The sequence below is a fragment of the Panicum virgatum genome, chromosome 2K, assembly GCF_016808335.1.
Source record: "Panicum virgatum strain AP13 chromosome 2K, P.virgatum_v5, whole genome shotgun sequence".
NCBI classification, from domain to species: domain Eukaryota; kingdom Viridiplantae; phylum Streptophyta; class Magnoliopsida; order Poales; family Poaceae; genus Panicum; species Panicum virgatum.
The window spans coordinates 64,025,900-64,052,089 of NC_053137.1; the positions used below are offsets into that span (position 1 = coordinate 64,025,900).

Here is a 26,190-nt window from a genome sequence, read left to right on the forward strand (position 1 = left end):
CTTAACACATCTCTTGACTATCCAACTCTGCCTCCGCTGCTTTGTCTATGATTCACCCTAATTATATTGATTCTTTATTTTTTTTTTGAATAAATTTTTAGCGGACATAGCGGACATTTATCACTGCTAAATCCTGTAAAATCCCCTTTAGCGGACATAGCGGACAAATGTTGTATAGCGTAGCGGTAGATCTCCTAAAGAGCTAATAGCAGACAATAGCGAGCTATTTTGTACATTGTTTCAAAGTTTATGGACCTAAATGGCACAAATTACAAGTTGATGGATGTAAAAGTACACTTTTAGATTTCATAAACCTAAATGACACACTCTTATAAGTTGATGGACCTCCAATGCATTTTACTCTTTTTTTTAATGACCTGGCTGACTATATGATTTTTCCGTTTATATATGTTTATATCTCATCTCAGGGGAGATAGTAACTAAATGGGCCATTTGGGTATGTTTGCACACTAAGCTTCCATATTTGGATAGTAACTAAATAATGGGCCATTTGGGCCATCTTGGTTTTAACCTAGCCCATGTATTCCAGCAGTTTTAATAAGAAAAAAGTCATCTTTACCTCCCTCAACTATCACAAAAATTTGTTTTTCCTCCCTCGACTACAAAACCGGGCATAACGCTTCCTCATCTCTTTAAAACTGGACCCATCAACTCCTTGGCTGTTTTTCTTTTATGTACTTTGGTTGAATATTTGAAAAATTATAGTAAATCATAAAAAAATTAAGACACATGACCTCCTTGGCTCAGGCCTCAGTACAAACTACAGTGCATTGCAATCCACGGAATAGTTTTCCTTTTCAGATCACGACCACCTTTCGCTTATAAGCGTGCAACACCCGCAAATTAAGACACGAGACTGCACCTGATCTTGTTGACAACATTTACCCAGCCAGCAGGTTTGCACCCAAGTCTTCTTAACTGCGGCACCGTTCCAATCCCGGTGAAGGTTCATGCCAAGATCTGCTAGTCTACGACTAAGTTTTCTGGAGTGAATAGTGATCCTTTTGGAACTGATTTCCCAGATCCGGGTCCTCAGTCCCTCCACCTGTGGCCACAGCTCGGGTTGCAGCAGATGAAGTACAGCGTCATGGCTTGCTCTCCCTTAGTTGGAGCCTGCAAGTTCAAGGCATCAGAATACATGTCAACAGCACCAAAATCAAGTGCAGCAATGACTGGGAGGATACATCGGGAAGACCGTGCAGTAATAAGGATTCCAAAACTAGCAGTACCACGATCCATCGCAGTTATATTGCAAAAAATAAGAGATACATGTCCTGTATCCTGATACTCAAAAGTCAGGGAAAACCAAATAGCTTATACTAATAACAACTGGTTATAGACCCTTGCAGCATTTGGAACCCAGCTTCTTAAGCAATGCCAGAGATCATGAGACCCAGGAAATTGGAATCTTACTTAAGTGGTCAATAATGATTTGATTCCATCTGAACAGGTTGATTGAAGCTTTCATTGTACGGACTAGGTGGATACCACAGGGGTTCCGATCCAGTTTGGCTTGGCTAAAGATGCACACCCTACCTAACCAACAAATCATGCGACACTACACGCTGCTATTATGAATGCCGGTGTACTAACAAACTCCGTCATGCTTGCTTATTAGCTTCTAGCCAAATAGATGACACAACAAATCATCACCTTTAGCGACAACTATAGTATGTAAATTGTACCCGTGTACAAACCTGGAAAAAAGCAGCTTCTGGATGGTTGCAGTTGTAGCATCTAACACTTCTGGTGCGAGGCAGACTAGGATCAGCTGCTACATCCTTTAGGACATCCTTGGGTTCACCCAAAGGCTTACGGAGAACCCTTTTGTACACACAAGTATCGGAAGCAACCTCCTGTTCACATCAATGATTTAAAGATTGGAAAGATCAATGAAACTATGAGCAAGCTTGTTAATTGAAAATTAAATATGTTGAGCATGTGTAGGAATTGTATGTACAAATAAACAATGAGAAAAACCCATACTTTCACTGCACACAAAAGAAAGAGCATCTAGGGGAAACAGGAAAACCTGAGAATTTATCTACTACATAATGTTCTGGAAGCATTAAAAGCATCAGCAAGATACATGACTTATTTTAAATGTCATTCAGCTTCAACCTGGGTTTGCCTTACAAAAAAAATATTTTCACAAAAGGATTGCATTGGCTCCTTCACCTTCCTCTAAAGGTGGGTTTCTGCTAACACAGTTTAGTTCTGTAATTACTCCCACTGTTTTATAATAGTTGATCACCAACATATGCACTGCAGCACTGGCCACAGAGGGCCAACACATTTAACTGTGTAATGGAATTGGACCATGCTTACCTAGTGGCGGTGCGGGTGGCGGCTCAGCCATGACTTGGCAGCACGTGTGGCAGTTGTGGTGTGGGCTGTTGGGCGCAGGCGCGGACGGTTGGGTGCCATGGGAACCAAGCATGGGTGGGCAGGACGCTGCAGCTCCCTCTCCTCAATTGGGAGAAGTCCGAGCTGTGGTGTGTGTCATCGCGGTTGCTCCCCAGGCTGAGTAGGGGCTCAGGTGGGAGCTCCTACATCTGTGAGCTCAGTGGATATGGATGAGAGCTCAGATGCGAGAGGGGAGGGGTTCAGATGAGAGGTTGGTTGGAGATGATTTTCTGCACTTCAACTCTCATCAGAAGTGTAGGGGCTGGGATGAGGGCTAGGTTGGAGTTTCTCTAAACACTTCTCAGTTAAAGCACATTTCAAGGCAAACAAAATTTTTTTACGCAAATATTAAAGCAACATTATAGGCTCTTTGTAACCTACAACAGGCTTTATGTTAGTATGTGGGCAACTGAGCAGCCCGGAGCCCATGAATCATTTATTTATGTTCAGGAAAGAAAGCACCAGAAACATGAAGCATCAGCGTTTCCATCAGAACCAAAATTAGTACCATCATTAAACTAAAATTTAGGTGCAGAATGTACGAGAATGTCAGTCTAAAACATCCACGAAATCATAACGGAAAAAACGTACTACCAGACCCAGATTTGCTTCCATCCTTACACAGCAGCAGATCACTAAACCCATCCTAAACCTACCCGACCCCCCGCTCCCCAAGTAATCCTAGGGTTTCCTCGAATCAACAACAAAATCTGAGGAAAAAAAGGGATTAATTTGAGGAGGAACACGGGAACCACCTGGTGCTCGCAGAACTGGCAAGCGTAGAGGAGGGTGCGCGTCTCCTTGTCCTCCCGCGGGTACAGCATGTTGTTGCTGCAACGAAAACAAAACAGGAACAATTAGAACATGAATCGAACCACAAGATTCCACTTTCGGAGAGACAATCTTCAGTTTGAAACAGGAATGCTAAAAATTCCGTGGCTTTTACCATTCGCTGCAGAACTTGAGAGCGCTCATGGTGGTCTGCCTCTCACCTCACCTTCGGCTCCGTGACTGTTTGTCCCCTCCTCGGCTTCTCCCTTCTGCTCTTTTTCCCTCTGCGACTGCTGGCAGGCTGACCAAATGGACCCACTTGTCAGTGACCAGGTAGGGCCATGCCTGGACCCATCGGAAGGCGAGAATGTACACGTGTCATGCGATGGCCGCTACCGCACGCGGGCCACCTACCCCGCCGCCGCACCGGATCCCGCTGACCCCTCCCCTCCTGCTCCCCTGCGTCCGCTCGTCGTCTCCCCGCTCCAAACCCTAACTCCAATCCGGAACAGCCGAAACAATTCGCGAAAATCGCGCAGGATTTCGCTCCAGACTACTCCCTGGTTCCTCCTCTGGTGCGAACCCAACTCGATTACCCCATTTTGGCGATTTTTTCATTTTTGGGGAATTTTTCATTCGAATGTGGCCATGGCAGGGCTGTGATGCAATGATGCACATGCTGGTGGCCCCGGATGGGAGCGAAATGGAGCTTCAGCCGTACGGCGCGCCGCCGGTGGAGCAGGAGCTGGAGCTCCTCCGCGACAACGCCGACGACGGCCTCGAGGGCCACGTGCGGTATGTAGGCGCGGCCAAGTGCTTCTTCATGTTGCTGTGCTTGTGGCAATCACTCGCGTTTAGTCGCCGTCGGTCCGCTGGGCGATGGAGCGGTCTCGCATCTGCGCGTTGGTTGCTTGCTCTGGAGCAGAGACAGTGCTCATGCTCTACTTCGGAATTTATTTATTTTTTAGAGGAGAATTTATTTTTATGCTTCTTCTATTGCAGAAATGGTTGTGGTTGAGGCCTGGTGTTGATTCTGTCATTCCTTTACTGTGATTCCATCAGGTGCTTGCGGTGCGGGATATCTGGCAATGCGACGCCCCATATGCGGCGTGGTCCTGATGGCCCGAGAACTCTTTGCAATGCGTGTGGCATTGCTTACAGGAAGGTAAAACCATGCTCTTGTGTTCGGAAGTAGTCATGTAGGAGTTGTTTTCAATTCCTGACACTTGCTTTGCCATCAGCAGTTTGGATGTTGCCAAGCTCTCTTTATCAATTCCTTGGAGATGTTATAGCTAGGCATGGACTTAACTTTCTGATTCATAAGTACAATCTATACTTTGCTCTGTGCCTTAATTTGGAGTAGGTGCCATGCACTGTAAGGGCTTTTTTTCCCCATCTGTTGGAGGTTGTGTATTGTGATTTTTCTTGTGATCCCAGGTTTCAACCTGCAAGCAAAAAACCATGGCATAGTATCGGGTTGAGCATTTCGTCTGCAGTGGCAAAACTTCTTTCTTTGATGATCATGAAATAATTGAATTACTAACAAATGTATGCATATGCATCCTAGCTTCTATAGAGTAATACCCCATTTCCTTTAAAACAGAGATTTTTTGTTGTCTCGGAATAACTTTGATCTAGCATGTTAGGTTCAAAAACAATATGGCAATGCTACTTACAGCAAAAATAAGAGACATTGATATTTTATTTTTCCATTATGGCTAAAATGCTGCTCTATGCCCTTTTCCTGAATCTGATGCAACCAGATATGCATTGTGGGTTTTTGCCTTCTACTCAAAACATTTCATGATCGGCTATCCAGGGCAAAATGAGAAGAATGATAGAAGCTGAACCTCCCATAGATGAGGCTGCACTCGCAAAGCTTGTCCCAGAAGTAGGCATGGAATTTGAGAGTGAGGAAAAGGCATACGAATTCTACAACAAATATGCTGGGCATATTGGCTTTAGTGTTAGAAAAAGTACATCACATAAATCTTCTGAAAATATTACCAAAGTAAGAACCTTTGTGTGCTCAAGAGAAGGCTACAACAGGGATAAAAAATCACTGGAAGCAAAGAAGCCAAGATTGGATACACGAATTGGTTGCCCAGCGAGATTGATTATTAAAGTCACACCAGAGTGCAAGTATAGAGTAACTGATTTCAAAGCAGAACACAACCATCAGCTGGCCCCTCCTTCGACGATGCATATGTTAAGGTCGCAGCGGATATTGACAGAACTTCAGTCTGGAGAAGCAGAACTATCAGATGATTCGGTAGTGACACCAACAACAAAAGCAACTGGTGATCTTGTTGTCAGACAAGTCAGTTTTCTTCGGAGTATCTCTCTCCTTCCAGCTGATTACAAGAATTATCTCCGTTCAAAGCGAATGAAGACTATGCAACCTGGTGATGGTGGAGCAATATTGAAATATCTGCAGACAATGCAAATGGATAACCCCTCTTTCTTTTACACCATGCAGATTGATGAGGATGACAAGCTGACTAACTTCTTTTGGGCAGACCCAAAATCAAGAGATGACTTCAATTACTTTGGTGATGTACTCTGCTTAGACACAACATACAAAATAAATGGATATGGTAGGCCACTTGCATTGTTCCTTGGTGTGAATCATCATAAACAAACAATTATTTTTGGTGCAGCTATGCTTTATGATGAATCATTTGAATCATACAAGTGGCTTTTTGAGAGCTTTAAGATTGCTATGCATGGGAAACAGCCTGCTGTAGCTTTAGTAGATCAATCTATTCCATTGAGTAGTGCAATGGCAGCAGCCTGGCCAAACACCACACAACGAATTTGTGCTTGGCATGTATATCAGAATTCTCTTAAGCACCTCAACCATGTCTTCCAAGGCTCAAAGACATTTGCAAAGGACTTCAGCAAATGTGTCTTTGGCTATGAGGATGGAGATGAATTCTTGTATGCTTGGAGAAGTATGCTTGAAAAGTATGATCTTAGACATAACGAATGGCTGTCTAAAGTGTTTGATGAGAAGGAGCAATGGGCCTTGGCATATGATAGGCATATATTTTGTGCTGACATCATAAGTGCACTTCAAGCCGAGAGTTTCAGTAGTATTTTGAAGAAGTTCTTGAGTCCTCAACTGGACCTAGTTTCCTTCTTCAAGCACTATGAAAGAGCAGTGGATGAACATCGCTATGCTGAGCTGCAAGCTGACTTCCAAGCTAGTCAGAGCTATCCAAGAATACCTCCGGCCAAGATGCTAAAGCAAACTGCTCATACATATACACCAGTGGTGTTTGAGATCTTTCGTAAAGAGTTTGAGCTATTCATGGACTCTGTGTTATTCATTTGTGGGGAGGCCGGGACAACATCTGAGTACAAGGTTGCTTCATCTGAGAAACCCAAGGAACACTTTGTTCGATTTGATTCAAGTGATTGCTCCTGTGTGTGCACTTGTAGGAAGTTTGAGTTTATGGGCATCCCATGCTGTCACATGTTGAAGGTGCTGGATTACAGAAATATTAAAGAGCTACCTCAAAAATATCTGCTGAAGCGATGGAGGAGGACAGCCAAATCTGCAAATGAAGACAGCGAAGGCAATGCAACAAATGCTAATGGATCATCATTGAATGCCCCTGCTCCTGCTGCAAATCACCATGGGCTTCAAAGCTTCAGTGCAATGATTCAAGTAAGTAGATCCTGATACTTGTCCGTACATAGTGTATTGCCCTGTATTTATTGTAGCTGATGACATCTTTATATGAGAACAGGACAATTCTATTTCTAGTATGCCTTAGAGTTCATTTCACAGGAGTTTTTGATTCAGGTACTAGAACTTATTTCAGTAATTTCTTCATTTCACAGGTGCACAGCACCTCTTGTTAGTTAATTTTATCTGGGTTTAGTTCTGGGCTCATCTGGTTTATCGGCTCATCGTAGAAAATAGAAAGTCAGTTCCTGCTACAATGTAGAAATTGATGAATCCATAACAAAGATGTTACCATAACAAATTCAAATTTTCCATTCGTGCTGACCAGAAATCATCTTTGATAATCCATTTGGACTGTCTGCATTCTTGCTGGCTCAAGTGTCATGAGTTTTCCTGCTGTATTCCCTAGCAGTGCCCTCTTGTAGAAAGATGTCTTGAACAATTTGACCAAACAGTTCTATGTGCTTTCGATTGTGTTGTCTAACGCTTCAATTTGCTCCAATTGTCGTGCAGGTTTAAACAACAACGATACCTCCACATGCACCTTGCAACATCATTGGCTACTGAAGCAGTGGATGGGCTGCCATGAAGCGCCCCTGAATTAGTCTCCAACATGTACATTATTCAGCCATAGGAAATTCAGTTGCTAAGGCACCGATCCCTAGTGTAGAGTATTGTAATTTTAAAAAATAATGCTTGTATTGCTCTGGAAATAATTCAGGAAATTTTGTGCATACTGTAAGCTCCCCCTATTCATGGTGGCCCATTCATTTTATTAGTAGTAAAAATGATTCAGGCATCTCAACTGACTGTATGCTCGAGAAGAAGCTGCGTCTGAAACTTGTGCGGCCAGCCTGACTGGACCATTCTGTGGAGAGCAAGCAGACCCCTTATGATACGAAAGTTCAGTACGATTCAGTTAGATTCAGATCTGGGGGTTCATCTCGCCTGCAGCTGAGCTGGACGGCTCGTGCATTGAAGCGTTGGGGGCATGCCAGAGCAGCTTGCATTGGCCTGGCTGTGGGTCTCGGCTGGCCCGACCGGCCGGAGGGCTAGGCGCTCCAGCAGCCAGCGATGCTCTCCCCTGGCTGGTCTGCTTGCCATCTCTGGTTCAGAGGTGATGTTCTTGTCTCATGTCTGTTTTTTTTTAAAGAAATGGTTCATGTCTGTGTATCCACAATTGCATAGCAATAACCTGCAAATGCCATCGCATCTTGGATCATAATCTTTTGTTCCATAGTGTCATCGTATAATTTTGAGCTGGGCAGCTATCCTTCTGGCTTCTGTTCTGTGAGGACACCAACACCCATGAAATGAAATCTTCAGCATGTGATCCATGGCACAATAACCTTTGGCAAGTCGCCAGCTGGTGGCCGGCCCAATGATACAGCGCAGCATCATTGTCTTGGCGTTAGCTAGATGAGGATCTTCCAGATATGATTCGACTCAATAATCTCACAGGTTGCTGACGAATCTTCAGGATACCTTGGATAGCACCAGGTGGTGGCGCCGCCGCTGGCCTGAGCGTCCGACCCGGCTCCGGCGATCAGCGGCCACTGTTCCATTGCCGTGCCAGGCCCGGCCCGTTCGAGCGCCTCATGCCATTGCCGCGCAGCGACGGCGGCGACAGGGACGTCGCAGCCGACTGACACTGACGCAGGCATCCACGACGTGCCAGAGAACCGTGGCGACCCCCCATCCCAAGCGTCGCTGCGGCTGCAGGCAAGCGTGACGCCGGCCTTGTCCTCGGCTGGAGCAGCGTGCCGGGCGGGAGAAGGAGAGCTCAGCTCACCAATCAGAAGCAAAAGATGGTTGGGTGGGCTGGTGGTCCATGCCTCTGGTGGCTGTCGGCTGATGCATCCCGGGGGGCACGGCTTGCTTCCTGCCCAATTCTTTCTCCTCGCTCGCCGCCGAGAGCCGGTGACGGTGACAAGGGCATGGCGCTCGAGCCTCCTCGCACACTCGGTCCTATCCTACCCTGTCCCCCGCATCGAGTCAGGTCACCCTTCGAAGATCGCCGGCCAGACGATGGTGGGCTGGTGGTGATCATGCCCACCACTTGATCGCCTCGGGTGATTGGTGGCTGCTAGTACCCGGACGTCGTTTAGTCTACCTACGTGTGGCTACGTAGCCCATCTTCAATGGTGCCACGTAGATAACATTAACGTTGTTATGCTTGCAGGTCAACGTCTTTTTTTTCTTCCGGATTTTTCGTTCTAGGAACGATGGACAGCGCTTCGAAACCCTTCGTGTAATCTAAGCCACCGACAACGCTGCGCGTGCACGGGGGTGAGTGAGGCCGGTATTGCCGGCGACTGAGGCGAGGCGTCGGCCCGGGCTCGCGCGCCGCACGCGTTCTGCTCGCGTCATTGCCCTGCGCACACGCCACGCACCGGACACGGCGCATGTGACGCCGGCCTGCAGCTTTTCCACGGCGCTGCTGGTGCTTGTGCTGGTGCTGGCGCGGGCACGGCGCCGTGGACCCGTGCACATGCAGCAGCCGGCTCTCGTTCTGCAGGCCCCTCTTTGCGGCGGCCGGCGTGCCCCGGCCGGAAGCCTCCACAGCTCCATGATTCCCCTCTCGGCTCTGCTTGGTCCTTCTCCTTCACTAGCTTGCCTTTCTGGCTCTGAACTTTTACTCACCATCCATCGAGGTTCGTCTCTGATGCTCGTGTAAGAAGACTGCCTGATGATGTTCATCTACAGTACAGGGGAAAGAATTCGAGTGCTCCATCGACAGGCCCATGCTAATAATTGGTGCACTCCACGTATAAAAACACTGAGATGGAGATGGCATGGCACTTTGTACCAGGTGTCCAAAAAATGGTCGAAAGCTATGTTCGTGTGTGTGGAGAAAGATATATGCTGTTCCACAGTCACATGCTGAAACCTTTTCCTTCTTTCCTTCATCACCTCAGCTACGCTACGCAACAAATCAAATCGGCCAAGCAACTTTTAATCGTACTACTACCATTTCTGACGCGAATTATTTCGCACTATCAGTCAGTGCTTAACCAAGCTTAGCATACGTACGGCGAATCAGAGCTTAAAAAAAGGCGTCAAAATCGCTCGGGTCGTTGCTCAATCCTCGTCGCCGGCGATTGAAAACAAGCCCCGGGTCTCGTCACCGGCGCACAAATTTTTTCCCTCCTCGCAAATGGGCTCTGCCTTTTTCTGCCATCCTGCTCCATTCACAAAAAGTATGATGCCTGATGCAATTTGATATTCTGATTCTGTGGTTCATGACCTAATTGCTATGTTTCCTTTTTCAAAAAACAATATCAGCGAGGTAATCATCAGCTGTTGGGCCTCCAAATCTCGCTTCATTTTCTGAAGCGTCTCTTTCGTGCGAAGAAGCCAAGAAAACAAAGGCCTCCAAATCTCCCTGTCTAGTGTCTGCATTCTCCGATGGAGGAAGGATGCTGCTTAAAGTCAGGCGCGCCATTAACTAGGACTTGGCGTCAAAGCAACCTCCCGGGGACGATGTCTAATACGTGATTATTTCGCGTCTGCGTCTTGAGATGACAATGCTTCTCCTCCTTGCAGTAATCACTACAGGTAAGGAAACATTTTTCAGAGATCACGATGTGTTTGCAATAATTGAAACGGTCCATCCATTTTTGTAGGGGTTCGGCGACGGATTACCTGAATTTTGCTAGTTCTTGACCGATTTGGCACAAATATTCAAAACATAAAGACATATTTTATCGGGGTGTTTCGATGATTCCATCCAAATCTTTGTAGCATGGAAGCCCTGGAAAGTGTTGATGCCCCTTCACCCAGAACTGCAGCTCTACACTTCATTAACAAGCATCTACAAAACTGATGAGACCGTTTTAAGAGAAAGATTAGCTCTTTTGCAGCCACTAGCTCGAGATTATCCAAAACGAAGATGCCATCACGCCCCAGATAACTCCAAACTGTCTGTCGAGCAACACGTATACCTCCACTGTCATCTCTGACAGGTTTAGTTGGTGAAAAATTTTGAGTTTTGATACTGTAGCATATTTCATTATTACTTGATAAATAATATCCAATCATAGACTAATTAGGCTTAAAAAATCCATCTCGTGCTAATCAGTTAGACTGCGTAATTAGTTATTTTTTCAACTCCATTTAAAAGATTCGATGTGATGAGTACTGTAGAAATTTTTTTTGGGAACTAAACAGGGTGTGAGAGACAGTTAACAGATCCTCTGAGGGCACGGGAATCTCGAGGCTCCACCCTAGCGAGTTAATCAATCAATTCTTTAACTTTAAAGAAAAACTATATTAGTCAGTCGATCAATCAAATCTCAGGAGGGAAAAGGCGGGGAGACCAGACAAATGAGCGAATGATTTGTCCTCTCCAATACATATGCTTTTGCATTGCAGGAGTACAAAACAAGACACTGGCTGAACCTGACCACCAGCAACTTCCCAACTAAAAATCGTTTAAAACGAGCACTTTGTCCAAGTGTCGGCTGGTTAACCTTTAAGTTATTGGAAGGAATCACAGTTGCAAAGACAGCGGCAAGTAAAAAAGGCAAAAGTATACAAATATACCAGATTTGAGGTACCTAGTTGTAAATATGCATGTATTTTTTTTTGAAAAGTTATGTATTTTTTTAGTGTACAAAAGTCAAATACCAGAACTGTACAGTGACAGCAGTATAGTACCATGCAACAGACCTGACTTGTGCTGTGCGGTTCTCAGCTCCAACAAGTGGCGTTTATTTATTTGCTTGTGGCTTTAATTACTTGGTTGCTCGGAATCGTCTGCCGAAAATGTTATGTGGAGAGATGTGCCACCTCATTTTAAATTGTGAGAGATGTGCTGCTTCTGTCCTTTGTTCTTGAGAAACTGAACTCGAGAGGAACACCATTTTCCCTATTTTAATCATGGAAGAAAGGGGAGTAAAATATTAGTTTTCCACGAGGTTAAAGAATTTAGGGTTTTGGTCTCTGTGTAGGAGAACACGTGTTCGATCCCTGGTAGTTTGCAGGATTTTATTTTTTTTAATACAGATGTATTTAGGAATCGAATTCTGGTTGTTTAAATGTGCAGAAAATGTAATACTTGCAATAATCAAGCTCGTGTATTATTTAAATGCACAGAAAATCTAGTGCGCAGTTGCATTGTAAATAATTGGCATGATTAACAAGTTAGATAAATTAGACAATATTAAAACGATCAATTCACTATGTTTTGTTTCAGTTTGGTTTTGCTAGTTTGTACCATGAACCCATGATGAGTTCATAATTGCGATTTGTTCAACTCGGTTATGTTCATACGTGCAATGAGTCCATGCATGATTGCACTTCAACAATGCTACCAACAGTGTACTCAGCTGTGGAGGGGGGGAAAAAAACCGGCTACTCAGCATCAGCAAATGCTAATACGCGGCAGGTGATCAACCCAAATCCTAGAGTTCACCTACTTCGCGCAAAAAGCTTAAGGGTGGTGAAACATCGCCATCCCATGAGCACAACTAGCACCTAAATCAAGCATGCATTATCACTGTTTATGGAATTCTGGTGTAGTACCGGAGCTTTTATGCATCACACATCAGTACAAATCATTGTACCATAACACTGTAGAAATTTCAATTTCCAGAACATGTCTATTCAGCACATCGGTTGTCTAGCGCTTCTATCTTAAAGTTTCACAGATTAAAGTTACATGATCTGTAGGCGAACAAAAAAAATATTTATGAGGATCTCTGTAGGGATTCAAGGGACTGAAAAAAAAGTGATAATTACATCAGAGAAACAATTAAAGAAAGCTAAAGTAATGGATAAATCAAAGTTTGTTAGAAATCTTGAGGCAGAATCTAGTGAGCTCAGGTGAAAGTGACTGCATCGGGTGATATGTGAGCTTAATGTGCCAACTACCCCGTCGTCTTCATCAAATTATTACCCTGTGTCCCTGCCTCACCTTTTTCCATTTTCGAACCTGTTCATATGATTTCATACAGTAAAAAAGTAAAAAAAATGGCGTTTCAGATATTTTAATTTCCCGAATGAAGAACTGTTACTGAGCACACATGCTAATGGGGTTAAGAGGTGTTAAGTGGATTTGTGCTATTTTTCTGTCTATGTGTGACATGAACACGCTGCTTGGATTTCACAATTGTTGAAGTTGTTTTCACCGACAAGAGAGATGATATCATGATTTGATATTCACTGGTTTCCTCATACTACTGTTTTTTTTGTCCACTCGTTTTCTCAACGACAGTCGGTCAACAGCAAGATCTAGATTTTTGGGAAATTGTTTACAGAAAATATAAAAGGAGGAGATAAGATACAATTATACAAAAGGGTTTTGGAAGAAAAATGTTCTTCAGCTATTAATACTATCAGTAAAGCATAATTAGGCTTGTCTAAACTATATTTGGAGGGGGGGAAGGTTGCAAGCAACATAATAGCTGTTCATTTATCAAAAATAAAATAGCTTGTCGGTACATTGCAATTGGGGTATCCACTCCTACTATGCCAAGACTCGCGTAGTTATCCGTAACTACGCTCTAAGGAGCTGAGCAGCCGGACCCCTGGGGTCCGACTCCATCTCACCGGACCAACGGTCCCAGACCCGCTTCCCGCTAGGGTACGGGTCCGGTGTCACCACGTGTCCCAGAGGTGAAAATGCTAAGCATCTGTGGCCGCGGACCCGGACCCCTGTAGGTGGGTCCGGGACCTCCACGTGCCATCCGGACCCCCGCAGGTGGGTCCGGGACCTCCACGTGCCATCCGGACTCCCGTAGATGGGTCCAAGACCTTCACGTGCCTATCCGGACCCTCGTGAGCTCTCGGCTCAGCTAACTGCTCGGGAGGGGTTCGGAGCCGCCACGTGTCATGCAGACGCGGGCGCGGGCGCAAACCTTCCGCTGGAAGCTCCCTCACCCACCCGCATTAAGTGCGAGTGGTTGAGGCGGGCTCTGCTGCTGCTGGGCACGGGGCAGGTTTTGTCAGTCCACACTGTGGATCGCCAGTTACCAAGCCAAGCATTAAAGACTCAGCGCCGCGCGCATGGTCGACGAGTCATGATGACCAGCTACTGACTGGAGCAACAGTGCACGCTGCTACGGTGACTAAGTCAGTAGTTCGGTGCTTCATCATGACCTCGACGCGCGGCTGCAGAGGCTAGACTCTACTCTGACACTGACAGGACAGCTCAAGACCATCCCTGGTCAGAAGCTACGCACGGAAGCCGACGACAAGATCTCCGGATCTGAGGCATTGAAGTCCAAAGTGTAATTTATAATACATCGTCGGGTCCACATGTCGGGGCCCCGCTCAGTGTACGTGCTCCCCTTGGACATATAAAAGGGAGAGCACGCCCGCTAGAACACACATATTCTCAGACGCTCTCTGGACAGAGCACTAGATACTCCAAGACTCTCACAACACAAGCTCGGTTTCACGCCGAACAACCCTGCTCTCAATCTTTTGAGAGCACAAGCAATACAACACACAGTGGACGTAGGGTATTACGCTCCGGCGGCCTGAACCACTCTAAACTGGTGTGTTCATCGAGTTCTTCCACCGAAATTGGGCTAATCTTAGCTAACCCCGAGTACGCACCATCTGGATTTAGGCGGGTGCACTACGCCACTCGGCTGTGGGTTTGCACACCACCACATAGCTGTTGAAATACATGCAAATAAGGTGTGTCACTTTTGAACCCCTGGGGCCCAGTCTGTTCTAGAACAATCACTGCCGGATGCTCACTTTTATGTTAGATTACCTGTTGTTTTACGTGCAATTCAAAGCAAAGGGAAGAAAAGTAGGTTATTTAATTCCTTGTGCACCTTCGCAAATTTCTTTTTACACCACTGTTCACTGTACAAAATAGTATACTTTTGGAATGCAGTGAATTGCATTCAAAACAAAGCACCGCAGAAAGGGTGAACAGCCGTTTGGGAGGCTGGTGTTTTCCGTAGGCTCAAGAAAAAGCTATCGAGGGCATCAAATCAATGCAACAAGCCGTGCTATTCAATAGAACTGCAACCTTGGTTTCAGTCCACTCGCTGCACGACACACTTCATTATGGATGCATCATGTTTGGTAACCTAAAATTTCTTCAACAATAAAAACAAGTACCATCATAACAATATATATGTACCGACAATGGTTCTTCTGAATTGTTTATATTATCAAACGGTCCTCCTCAAACAGAAATCCCTCCTCTAAATTTCAAAAGCCAAAGCCTACATCTTCTCCCGGAGGGGCAAAATGGTAAGCGTCAGCACCTCAGTCTTCTCAAAGCCGTTGCTGTTATCCTCAAAAGTTAGGGGCCGTTTAGTTCCCAAACCAAATTTTTTTGGATGTCACATCAATGATTTGACCAGATGTCGGGAGGATTTTTCGGACACTAATTAAAAAATTAATTTTAGAACTCATCTGAAAACCGTGAGACGAATTTTTTGAGGCCTTTGACGCATCATTAGCACATGTGGGTTACTGTAGCACTTATGTATAATCGTGTACTAATTAGACTCGAAAGATTCGTCTCTTCGTGTACATCCAAACTGTGCAATTAGTTTTGTTGTTTAACTACATTTAGTGCTCTATGAATGTATTCAAAGAGAGTCACAAATTTCGAGGTGAAAATTTTTGGGAACTAAACGCACAAAAGCCAAATTGAGAAGAAAAATCAAAGATAACCACAAGTAGCTGCCCTTCAGTTCAGCTACCATTCTTTTGTCCATGATTCCAACAATCTCAAAAGAGAACTGGTTCCCATAATCACACAGCTAGCTTAACCGTGGCTCCAAAATTTAACCACTAATCTCTCCCAAAATTCTTGATTTAGCTTCATTCTTCAGCAGCAGGCCAGGCCACCAGTGAAGGGAGAAGTCAGTCCACCACCAAACACGCAGAGCTCGCTCTCTAGTCCTCCCTTCTTCCACTCGGGGCCCCCTTCCACTCCGCTCTCCCCCGTCGCACGCGCGTTCGACGGATTCGGCCGGGCGCCGGCGAGATCCGGGCCGCTGCAGCACGGTCCGGTGGACGCTGCCGCCGCTAGCCGCGATCTTGTCGCCGCGGGAGCTGCATTGGCGCTCCACGCAGCCGTTCTAGCGTTTCTTAGGAGGCTGCGGCGGGGGGAGGAGCTCGTGTCCAGGATCCGCCAGATCCGAGCTCGCCGGCGGCGGCGGCAGTGGCGGAGGACTCCATGGAGGCCGACGCGCCGCTCGACTTCGCGCTCTTCCAGCTCTCCCCTCGGCGTCAGCGGTGAGGAAGCGCGGGGCTAGGAAGGAAAATTCCACCCTTTTGATGCGTTCGTGCGGTTCTTGTGCGCTAAATGCGGCCTCTTTGGGTCCCTGCGCAGGTGCGAGCTGGTTGTGTCCGGCAATGGGCGGACAGAGAAGATCGCGTCCGGGTCGGTGAAGCCGTTCGTGGCGCACCTGCGGGCTGCGGAGGAGCAGGCGTCGGCGCAGCCACCTTCTCCGGCCATCCGCCTGCAGCTGGAGCGCCGCGCCCCGTGGTTCAGCAAGGGAACCCTCGAGAGGTCTGCTGATTCTGGCTTATCCGGCGGTTATTGGGTTGGCGGTGCCGAAAAGATTGGGTTTGATGGATGTTTGGCTGGCCTCTGCCTGCAGGTTCGTGCGCTTCGTGAGCACGCCAGAGGTGCTGGAGTTGGCGAATACCTATGATTTGGAGATGTCACAGTTAGAAGGGGCCAGGAAGATTTATGCGCAGGGAGTAAGTGCCAAGCAATTTTTTCAGTTCTTGGAGTGTGTAACTGTTTCTTTCTTTTTTTTAGAGGAAGCTGTTTCTTTCTAGATTTTGCTGTTGTCTAAAAATTGTGTACCTTGTTCAGGGTACTGGGGATGCTACCTCGGGTGCAGCTGGTATGTCATATGATTATGTTTAGTGTTTGGATTGCCCTTCCGTTATCCATTGGGGTCTGGATCTTGTTAGATTAGTCCATCTATGTTCATACCTGATAATGTTCAACTGCATTTTTCTATTGTGGGAAATTCACTCCATATTAACTTGGGTGACATGAAAATTTCTTATTGATGGTAAAATCAGAATCAAAGAAGGAAGATAGTTGATTATGTTCAGGTGGAGACGCAACTGGGTTAATTGATAGCCTGAAATTTTCGGAGCTAATGAATGAATGCATTGGATAGCATGAACTTCACATAAGGGGCAACATATTTCTAATTGAGGAAAGGCATAAATGCTGTAATTAATCTCTGCAAGTGTTTGTGGGGCTAATGGATATTCATATAATGTTGCAGTATTAGTATGATCTTGGATAGGTGCTGCTTCTGGATCTAATTTATGCTCTGACCATGCTCATTGGCAGCTGAAAATGTTACGGCCTCGGCCGCGGCAGCGGCAGCAGCAGATGTTACAAAGTAAGTTCCTTTGTCATGTCTGTTTTATTCTTTTCCAGGTAAACTTGATTTGCCTTAGTTGGGGCATGACTTATCCAATTAGTTTATTTTAAAATCCATGAGACACCTCATGTGCAATTCTTGTTAGGTCTGCTACCAATTTGTGGTTGTTACATTCTTGTGTTTTGTAATTTACTAATTTAGTAGTTCAATTCTTTGTGTAGGAAAGAACTACTTAGAGCGATTGATGTGCGTCTAAGTGCCCTTAAACAAGATTTAACCACAGCTTGTTCCCGAGCATCTTCTGCTGGCTTCAATCCTAACAGTGTATCCGAGCTTCTTCTTTTTGCAAACCATTTTGGTGCCAACCGGCTGAGGTAATGCTTAAAACCTGTCAGTCTCATAATTCTGGTATGTAAGCTACCGTTTAAGATTGTTACTCATAAGTATTTCTGTACTCGAAATTTATTAATAATCACATAAAAAAATTGTAATGCAATCATCAGTCGACTGATCACCACACTACATTCTTTTGGTTTCTCTAGGTCTAGGAGTTGATCGAATGTTACAGATTTTGCATATTTGAGCAGCAGTATTGTGTATAAGTTGCACATTTTCTAGGTGATGTGAAACAGGGAAGTCTCATATAGTCATATGAACAACCACTAGTTGCACAGTAATGATTCTTTGTATTTATGAAATTTGAAATGCCATTACATTGCATGGCAAATTATACATGATTTATGATTGGTTAATAAACTTTATGATAACTTAAGAAAGTAACAGATTTGTAAATATGTAAGGTGTAAACTTAGAAACTTTATAATTGAATTTTTGGGAAGTGGGGAAGTTTGCATGGGGAGGAGGTTCTTTTAGTTGGGACTTGCGGGGTATCAAGCTGTAGTGAAATCTGTTCAATCTCTATGGGCCCTCAAGTCATTGTTACCTTGCTGGTTGCAATGGCAGCACCGAGGTTATTCTTCCTTCGCACTCTTTGCTTTATTTTTTTCCTTTTTTTTTCTCCTTTCCTTTCCTTTTGAGTGATGTCTGGACATGTATGACAACTTATACTTGTTTTTTTCAGTGAAGCATGCACCAAATTCATGTCACTTTGCCAGCGGCATCCCGACGTCATTCCTCAAAATGCATCACCACCAGTTTCATCACACTGGAAGGGCTTTGACGATGGGAATGTCCGTGATTCTTCCAGTTCAGACATGTCTATAGATGATCCGCAAGTTGATCTTGGCGAATCCAACAACAAATCTACAGTTGGCAAAAGTGACTCTCAGATCCACAGACTAAGCAACAGCGAAGGTCCAGTCCAAGTTGCATCCGAACCCACTGCAGAACAGCATCCAAAGCCAACCATCCAACAGGCAGCAGATCAACAAGAAACAGATGCGTCTACTGCACCTTCTGTAGGTGTTTCGAGGCGGCTGAGTGTGAAGGACAGGATAAGCATGTTTGAGAGCCAGAAAAAGGAGCAGACACCAAGATCTGGTAACAGTACCTCTGCTGGTGCTGGTAGGGTGGTTCCAGGGAAAGGTGAGCACCGCAGGGTTCCTTCTGGTGCCTCCATGGAGAAGTTGGTTAGAAGGTGGAGCAGTGTTAGTGATATGAGTATTGATCTAAGCAACAATGACAGTGGCAACTTAAATGACAAAAAGGAGAATGGAACTCCTGTTGCAACTCCGACATCTAGAGATTTGGAGGCCAACTCAAAAGCAAGAGCAGATGAGGATTCTAATGGGCTGAAGGTTTCGGTCACATCACAGTCTTGGCCATGTCAAAAGGATAACATATCAATGGATTCGACCACCAAAAATTCATGCCCAGCTCCAAATTTAAGCAATATGCCTGCTCCTCATAATGAGAACATATATCATGCAGAAGATGACATGGTTATAAACTCTAGCATTGAGAGTGAGTCATCCTTTGGGAAAGAACCGGGAGTTATTCAAGGACACACGAGGATGCCCAACAATGCTGCTTCAAATGTTTCCTCTAGAAACCGTTTAAAAACTTCTGCAAAGCCAGTTGAGGAAACCTTGCTGAAAGATAAGGATATTTTAACTAGCCCATCGTCAGAGGAGCATTTCCGCATGATAGATAAGGAAATAGAAGGTGCTGCTCATGAAGTACCAGTTGCAAGTGAACAGATTCCACAAAATGATAATAGAGGTCCTCACCTCCATACAAAAGATATTCACACTGAAGCAGAAGAAGTAATCAGAAGGAAAGATCGGCCATCCCGAGCATTTGAAAAGGTATCTGTTGGTGTTAAATCAAAAGCATCATCTAATTCCCGAGCTAATGTTAGAGGTTCATCTGGTAGGGATGAGGTAGCCTCAACAGAAACTGAGTTCCATGATGTCGGTTTGCAGCGAAACCAGCGAAACCGTGTAGCACGGAAGGCAGAGGATGTAGTGAGAAAGGTTACTGCTGGTTCTGATTCAGATTGTTCTGGTCGCCAGGGAACAAATTTGAGCAGGCAATCATCCATTACCGAGCAAGAGCTAAATTTGCAGGCTAGGGTAAGACCAGGAAAAAGGAACCAAGATCGACATGGTGAACTACAAATGAAGGCCAATGAATTAGAGAAACTATATGCTGCACATAAGCTAACATCCTCTCAAAGAGTCAAGCCTACAGATGTGCAGGTTGATAGCACACCTATGGTGAGTGAGGTGAAGCCTATAGCAGTTCTTCCAGAGACAATTTTTACGAAACAAGTTGTGGAGGAGAGTATAACAACAAATGAGTTTGATGCCAATGAGCTTCTGAAGATGGTGAACAGTCAAGGGTATAACATTAGCACACCACAAAAACTTGGCGTTCTCAGTTTAGAAGAATCGAGAGGGAAGTTCTATGAACAGTATATGCAAAAGAGGGATGCAAAACTGAAGGAAGACTGGAAACTGCAGAGAGAGGAGAAGGAAGCAATGTTAAAGGCAATGCATGAGAGCCTAGAACGGAGCAAGGCTGAGATGCTAGCTAAATTTTCGCGATCCGCAGACATCCCTGACTCGACTTATGTTTCACATTCTCAGAAGATTCCTCCTTTGCACTCAACTAGAAAAAATAAGGATCAGGTATATATTTGTATTTGAAATAACTGTTTGGCGACAGAAAAGTAGTTCTCTTTGTTATAGCTAAAAAGTGACTTCAGAATTTTGGGTAGGATGCTTAATGAACACCCTGAGCACATAACTTTAGGATTTCCACTTTACATGAAATATTGTTTTGAAGTTTCTTTGGTACAGAAAATTAATGCTTTACAAAGTATTCGTGTAAACCATTCACCATTCTGTGCCCTGTTTTAAAAAACGTTTTAAAACTACGTTTAATCTTGATTAAACTCTAAACTTTGGCCTAGCGTTGCGTTTAATCACAGTGTCGTTTAATCACAAAAGACGTTTAATCTACGTTTAATCACAAAAAACTCTAAACCATAGGCTAGCGTTCACCTAGCGTCTAGCGTTTTTTAAAACCTTGATTCTGTGTCATATGCATATCTTTGAATCCTGTAGTTGCATGCAATGTTGTGGAATGCTGGAATAATAAACAATATGGAGTTTACTTTCTTGCAATAATTTTCTTTGCCATTTCCAGGGGGTAGACTCATTCTTGGTTGAAGAGGAACTGAATAGTGACTACCTATCCGGTGATGGTTCTTCGAGGAGTGCTGATTCCAGGAAGAATTTTTCAAATAAAGTTGCTTCCAGCCAAAAGACATCTGTTGCTCCTATCCACAAGCGTTCATCGAGGACTGTAAGCTCTGGTTATGACCGCAGGAATCCACCAGAAAATCCTCTTGCGCAGTCTGTCCCCAATTTCTCTGGCTTAAGAAAAGAAAATACAAGGCCTTCACCTGGACTTAGCAGAGCAACCGCCAGGGTTCAGCAAAAATCATTTGCCCGTAGCAAGAGCATTATTGAAGAGTCAAAGAGTGCCTTGAAAGAAGATAAATCAAGGAGGTCACAGTCTATGAGGAAGAGCCAAATTCCTGATGAACTAAAGGACATCCCATCAGTGAATGAGGATGTTTACAATTGGGCTCCCTCAAGAATTTCCAATAATCACTCAGAGGGAGCTTTTGCTTACAATACCCGTAGAACCGCTCCACCAAAGGCTTTTCTTAGGAAAGGCAATGGGACTCACCCTGTTGTTGGTATAGCTGGATTTCAGGCTGCGGCAGCCATGATGGCAAATGCCCTCCACCAGCACAATGAGAGCAGTGGTGACTTTGAAGATCAGCAGGAGGATTCCCCTGATGATGGCAAAGAAGAGGAAGAATATGAAAGTATCGAAGAGAATCTTAGGGTAAGTGACTTTCCTGCTGATTCTGACAGTGAGAACCCAAGAGCGAGTCATGAATTTGGAAATTCGGATGACCCAGGATCAGAAAATGGCGATGTTAACTTTCCAAGTGAGGCATCTGGCCTTGGTGGTACCAAGTTCACTGCTTTTACAGGAAATGTGCACAATCCGACTGGTGATCTTCCAGCACCCTGGAGCTCTCGCCTTCCACAGCTATTCCCTTATGCAAATGACAATTCAGATGGTGATGCTTTTGCTGATTCACCATCTGGAAGTCCATCACCATGGAATTCTCATTCACTTGATGAAATAACAGATGCTGATGTTTCCCGGATGCGGAAAAAGTGGGGCAGCGCACAGATGCCTTTTGCCGGCGTCAATGCATCTCAACAGCCACGGAAAGATGTTTCCAAAGGATTGAAGAAACTCTGGAAATTTGGAAGGAAGAATAGAGGTGGTGATGGCTTAGTAAATGATTGGGTATCTGCTTCCACTGCCTCAGAATGTGATGATGACATGGAAGATGGACGGGATCTAGTTGTAGGATCTTCTGATGATTTCAGAAAGTCCCGAATGGGTTATCTTGCTTCATATGATGGTTTTGTTGAGAACGAGGTTTACGCTGAACAAGGTATTTTGGTTTCTACTTTTCTACAAAAGCTCCAGTCATTGTCTTTAAATTAGTTAGTATGCCTCTCAAAATCCTACTCCCACACTGTATGGGCACTAGAAAAAGTTAAAGGGGACTTTCTAGTATGATGATCATGGCCCTAAAACCCTAAAGAAAAAAGGTTCTGGTAGGTTCCAACAATTTACCCACAAGTTGGCAAACACTTTATCGTATGTTTGTCTGAGAACATTAGATTTCTGAGTGGTACTCATACTCTTGCTAAGATACACCCTGTCACCCTGAACAACCAGTTATTCTTCGCTCATGTTATATACAATAACCAGGGTGCCTCAGTCCTGCATTATGACTTGAATACGATGTTTATCTGCAATTTGTTGATAATGACCATTTGGATGTTCCTCTGTTCATTCTCTTGATTGCGTTCACAATTCACATACTCATCTATCTCCCTAGTTCATGTTTGTGGATGCATTTCGAATGTGTGGATTTTGCCCAGGGGAAAAAGACGCTAGAGTTGTAATGTTCACTATGGAATTCCTGTGCATTGCCATCAGAAAAATAAATCTAATAACTTATTTTTGTGAGCCATGGCTCAAGGACCACTTGGCATTTAGGAAAGGTTTGCTGGGTATGGGAATGATGCACTCACATAGCTCAAGGACTTCGAATGTTAAGATATTAGATATGTGTATATATCCTTTGCCACTGTCTAATTTTAGCTCTGGCCACACATTTTCATTACTCTAGCACGTAAACTTGATTAAGACTTTTTAATTTGCAGAACAATCACTACGCAGCTCCATTCCAAACCCCCCTACAAATTTCAGATTGAGGGAGGATCAACTCACCGGGAGTTCTCTCAAAGGTATAGAAATTTGTAACATGTGTATGCTTATGTTAAGTTGCTCGTTCAAAGCGTAGGATGTGAAGATTTTGGTTTGAAGCATAGGGTGTTAAGATTTTGGTTCTTCATACTAATTCTCATTATCTTTGCCATAAATACTTATTTTGGGAATCACAATCTTCACTAAAATATCTTATCCCTGAAATGCAGCGCCACGTTCTTTCTTCTCCCTCCCAACTTTCCGAAACAAGGGAGGTGATGCCAGGCTCAGGTGATCCTGAAAAGAGACCAGGGTATAAAATATCTTCCAGAATTAGGTGCAAGTATCAAATTTTCATGGATGGTACGCAACACTGCTAGCTTGTGATTTTATAAATATATATTGTGTATCTATGGCAATTCATATAAGCTGCCAGTTGAGCTTTCCATTGTTCCCGTTTGATTATTCTTTTTCTTATACTCTTTTACCCCCTGTGTAGAGTTGGACTTCAAGATCCTTTGCAATATTTTCTTTCAACTGGCCAAGAACTACTGTATTTTTTCATTGTTTTTTGTGATATATCTGTATCTCCCTCTCAACTGTTTCTTCATCGACATATATCACAAATTCACGATATATGGTAATTTTGCCATTTAGAGAATGGAAACTGGACTTCTACAAGGCACATGCAAAGTGTTAAATGTTGACTAGTGACCAGACCTCATAACAAGTCATTAGTCAGAATGATGACTGTTAAATGTTTCTATTCGTACATATATTGTTAGCAAACTTCATCGGGTTTGTTCTCAAACTTCGCCTTATTTACCGGGTGACTAGTGACCAGACCTTGTAACATCTTTGTTGTACATACGTTTCTAACGATTTGTGGAGCATCTCATGCAACTTCAGCCCAACCTCATGTACTTGGTTTTACTGATGATTTTATCAAACAAATCTTGTACTTGTTCTATTTACCTTCACTTAAAACGGTTGTGCTTGTGCATGGGTCGCTCTTGGATCTGAACAGTTAAAACACAAGGAACGAATCCCATCTGACGTGCAATGGATGTCCAGTTTGCTGAACTTGTAGATGAGCAGAATGCCTTCAGAGTTGTGGAAAAATGCTCGCCAAATTGCTTCTGGTTGATTGTTTTGCGCTTCCATTGAGTCGTATTCCTTCGAAATCTTCATCTGAAACCCACGGAGAAACATGTGCATTGAACCGGGTAGCTTCTGCGAAATGTAAAGCCGGATGTGTTGCTGTAGCGGCTACTGTGAACAATAGCTGCCTGGCTGCCATCCTCTCTGATCCATATAGGGCTTAGGTTGAGCCCCAACCCAGTGGGCGCAGGGCTAGGGCTTTATGGTAGGCTCTGTAGATGGATCATGCTGCACCTTGCCACCGTCCATGGGAACCAATCATCTCTCTCCCCATTTGGCCTTTGCATTGAAGCCAAGGGTCCAGAGAAGAGAGGGAGCTCAAATGATTTTGTGGCCGCTGGTAGAGAGTGTTGCCATCTGCTCTCGTCCTTGTCTTGTCACTGGATTGGGAAACTTCAAATTGTAAATAGATTCGTCTTCAGTTCGGCAGCTTAAACTTCAAACTTGTTGGCGCAAGAAACTCAAGGTTCATCTATGGATGCTTGTGGCTCTGAGCATGAAACTTGCAACGACAAATTGCTCTAGGTTACTCTGCGTCTGTGCCATAATAACCAGGGATGGAAGAGACTGCCGCACCGGCGGCATGGCATTTGGGTTTCGTCATCTGTTGTGCAGTCAGCAGCCATTCAGCCAGTGGCCATTACAATGTCTAAGCAAGGACCTAGCTACTACATGAATGGCTATGCCAATGCATGGTGCCTAAAGGATAGCCGCATGCATGGCCATGCATGCCATATCTTCTCAACTAACCACGCACTTCCTAGGACCGTCCCTATTACATGTTCCACTTGCTTCACACTCTCACCTACTCCTTTGGTCCTGAAATATAAGACATTTTGGTTTGTCGTAAGTCAAAGTAGTACAAGTTTGATCAAATTTATAAAAAATAATATTAACATCTAACACATCAAATAAGAAAATTATAATAATATACTTCATAATGAATCTAATTATTCTCATTTGACATTTCAAATATTATATTTTTATATAAACTTGATCATACTTTGAACAGTTTGATTTTTTTTGAACCAGAATAGTTTAACTTGGGACAAACTAAAATAATTTAGCCCTGTTTAGTTCTCAAAAAAAAATTATAGTATCCGTCACATCGAATGTTCGAACACATGCATGGAGCATTAAATGCAATTGAAAAAATAACTAATTACACAGTCTAACTAATTAGTACGAGATGAATCTTTTAAGCCTAATTAGTTTATGATTAAATATTATTTGTCAAGTAACAATGAAATGTGCTATAGTATCAAAGCCAACAACTTTTCACCAACTAAATAGGGATAGGAGGCAGTACACTTCCTTTGCCTAGAAGTCGTAGACCCATAGCTAGGCTATAGCTGAGAAGAAGAGCCTCACACACAGCTTGCTTGACCGTCCAAGATGGCAACATGTTCACATCCTTTTTCTTCCACTTTTAGAAACAGCAGCACGGACCAAGAACAACTAACTCTCAGGGGCTTATTACATCAGGGAGCTAGCCTTGTGAAGAAGCATCTGATGATCTGAGCTCCTCGTCGTCATCCCCAGCAAGCAAGATAACCACGAGAACCATCACCTCAACACGTACCATGACCAACAACACCGTATCACACCATCACCAGCTGCAGCAGGAGCATCACGAGCAAGCACCAGCTGCAAGGCCACAGATGAAGAAGCAGGCGAGGAAGAGGACGCACGCGAGCAGGCCGTACCAGCAGAGGCTGCTCAACATGGCGGAGGCCCGGCGGGAGATCGTCACCGCCCTCAAGATCCACCGGGCCACCATGAGGCAGCAGCAGCAGCAGCAAGGGCAAGTGGCGTTTCAGGATCGACGAAGCCAAGCGGTTGAAGAAGAAGCACCTCTTCTGGCGCCGACGAGCTACGCCGCTGCCTCCTTCGCCGACCATCAGTGTAACAATCCAAAAATTTGGATTCAAATTAAGAAATTTCCTTACACGTGGACCCCACCTGTCATACACCCACCTCCCATCTTCCTGTGCTGCACGTCGCAGTAATGGCGCCGACGCCTTCCGAAGC

The 26,190-nt window shown here is 44.5% G+C and overlaps 3 protein-coding genes across 5 annotated transcripts; 2 read left to right on the forward strand and 1 right to left on the reverse strand.

Moving 5' to 3' along the window:
- Positions 1-720: 720 nt before the first annotated feature.
- LOC120694482 (DNA-directed RNA polymerases II, IV and V subunit 9A-like) lies at positions 721-3,517 on the reverse strand. Its single transcript, XM_039977612.1, has 4 exons — positions 3,374-3,517; positions 3,183-3,258; positions 1,719-1,877; positions 721-1,134 (listed from the first exon to the last, which is right to left on the reverse strand). The coding sequence occupies exons 1-4, from the start codon at positions 3,400-3,402 to the stop codon at positions 1,054-1,056; spliced, it is 345 nt and encodes a 114-aa protein (XP_039833546.1). The 5' UTR covers positions 3,403-3,517; the 3' UTR covers positions 721-1,053.
- Positions 3,518-3,596: 79 nt separating this feature from the next.
- LOC120694481 (protein FAR1-RELATED SEQUENCE 5-like) lies at positions 3,597-7,697 on the forward strand. Of its 2 annotated transcripts, XM_039977610.1 has the most exons (6): positions 3,597-3,773; positions 3,854-3,993; positions 4,261-4,363; positions 5,018-6,871; positions 6,954-7,009; positions 7,406-7,697. In XM_039977610.1, the coding sequence occupies exons 2-5, from the start codon at positions 3,866-3,868 to the stop codon at positions 6,978-6,980; spliced, it is 2,112 nt and encodes a 703-aa protein (XP_039833544.1). In that variant the 5' UTR covers positions 3,597-3,773; positions 3,854-3,865; the 3' UTR covers positions 6,981-7,009; positions 7,406-7,697. The 2 variants fall into 2 exon arrangements, with proteins under 2 accessions (XP_039833544.1, XP_039833545.1); XM_039977611.1 differs by lacking the exon at positions 6,954-7,009 and having other exon boundaries at positions 3,598-3,773.
- Positions 7,698-15,565: 7,868 nt separating this feature from the next.
- Positions 15,566-23,943, forward strand: LOC120694483 (COP1-interacting protein 7-like). Of its 2 annotated transcripts, XR_005683512.1 has the most exons (11): positions 15,566-16,105; positions 16,203-16,382; positions 16,474-16,576; positions 16,695-16,725; positions 17,190-17,241; positions 17,445-17,597; positions 18,305-20,315; positions 20,836-22,174; positions 22,956-23,039; positions 23,229-23,361; positions 23,498-23,943. XR_005683512.1 is itself a non-coding variant. In XM_039977613.1 (10 exons), the coding sequence occupies exons 1-10, from the start codon at positions 16,047-16,049 to the stop codon at positions 23,291-23,293; spliced, it is 4,077 nt and encodes a 1,358-aa protein (XP_039833547.1). In that variant the 5' UTR covers positions 15,571-16,046; the 3' UTR covers positions 23,294-23,912. The 2 variants fall into 2 exon arrangements, 1 of the variants encoding a protein (XP_039833547.1); XM_039977613.1 differs by having other exon boundaries at positions 15,571-16,105; positions 23,229-23,912.
- Positions 23,944-26,190: the final 2,247 nt, after the last annotated feature.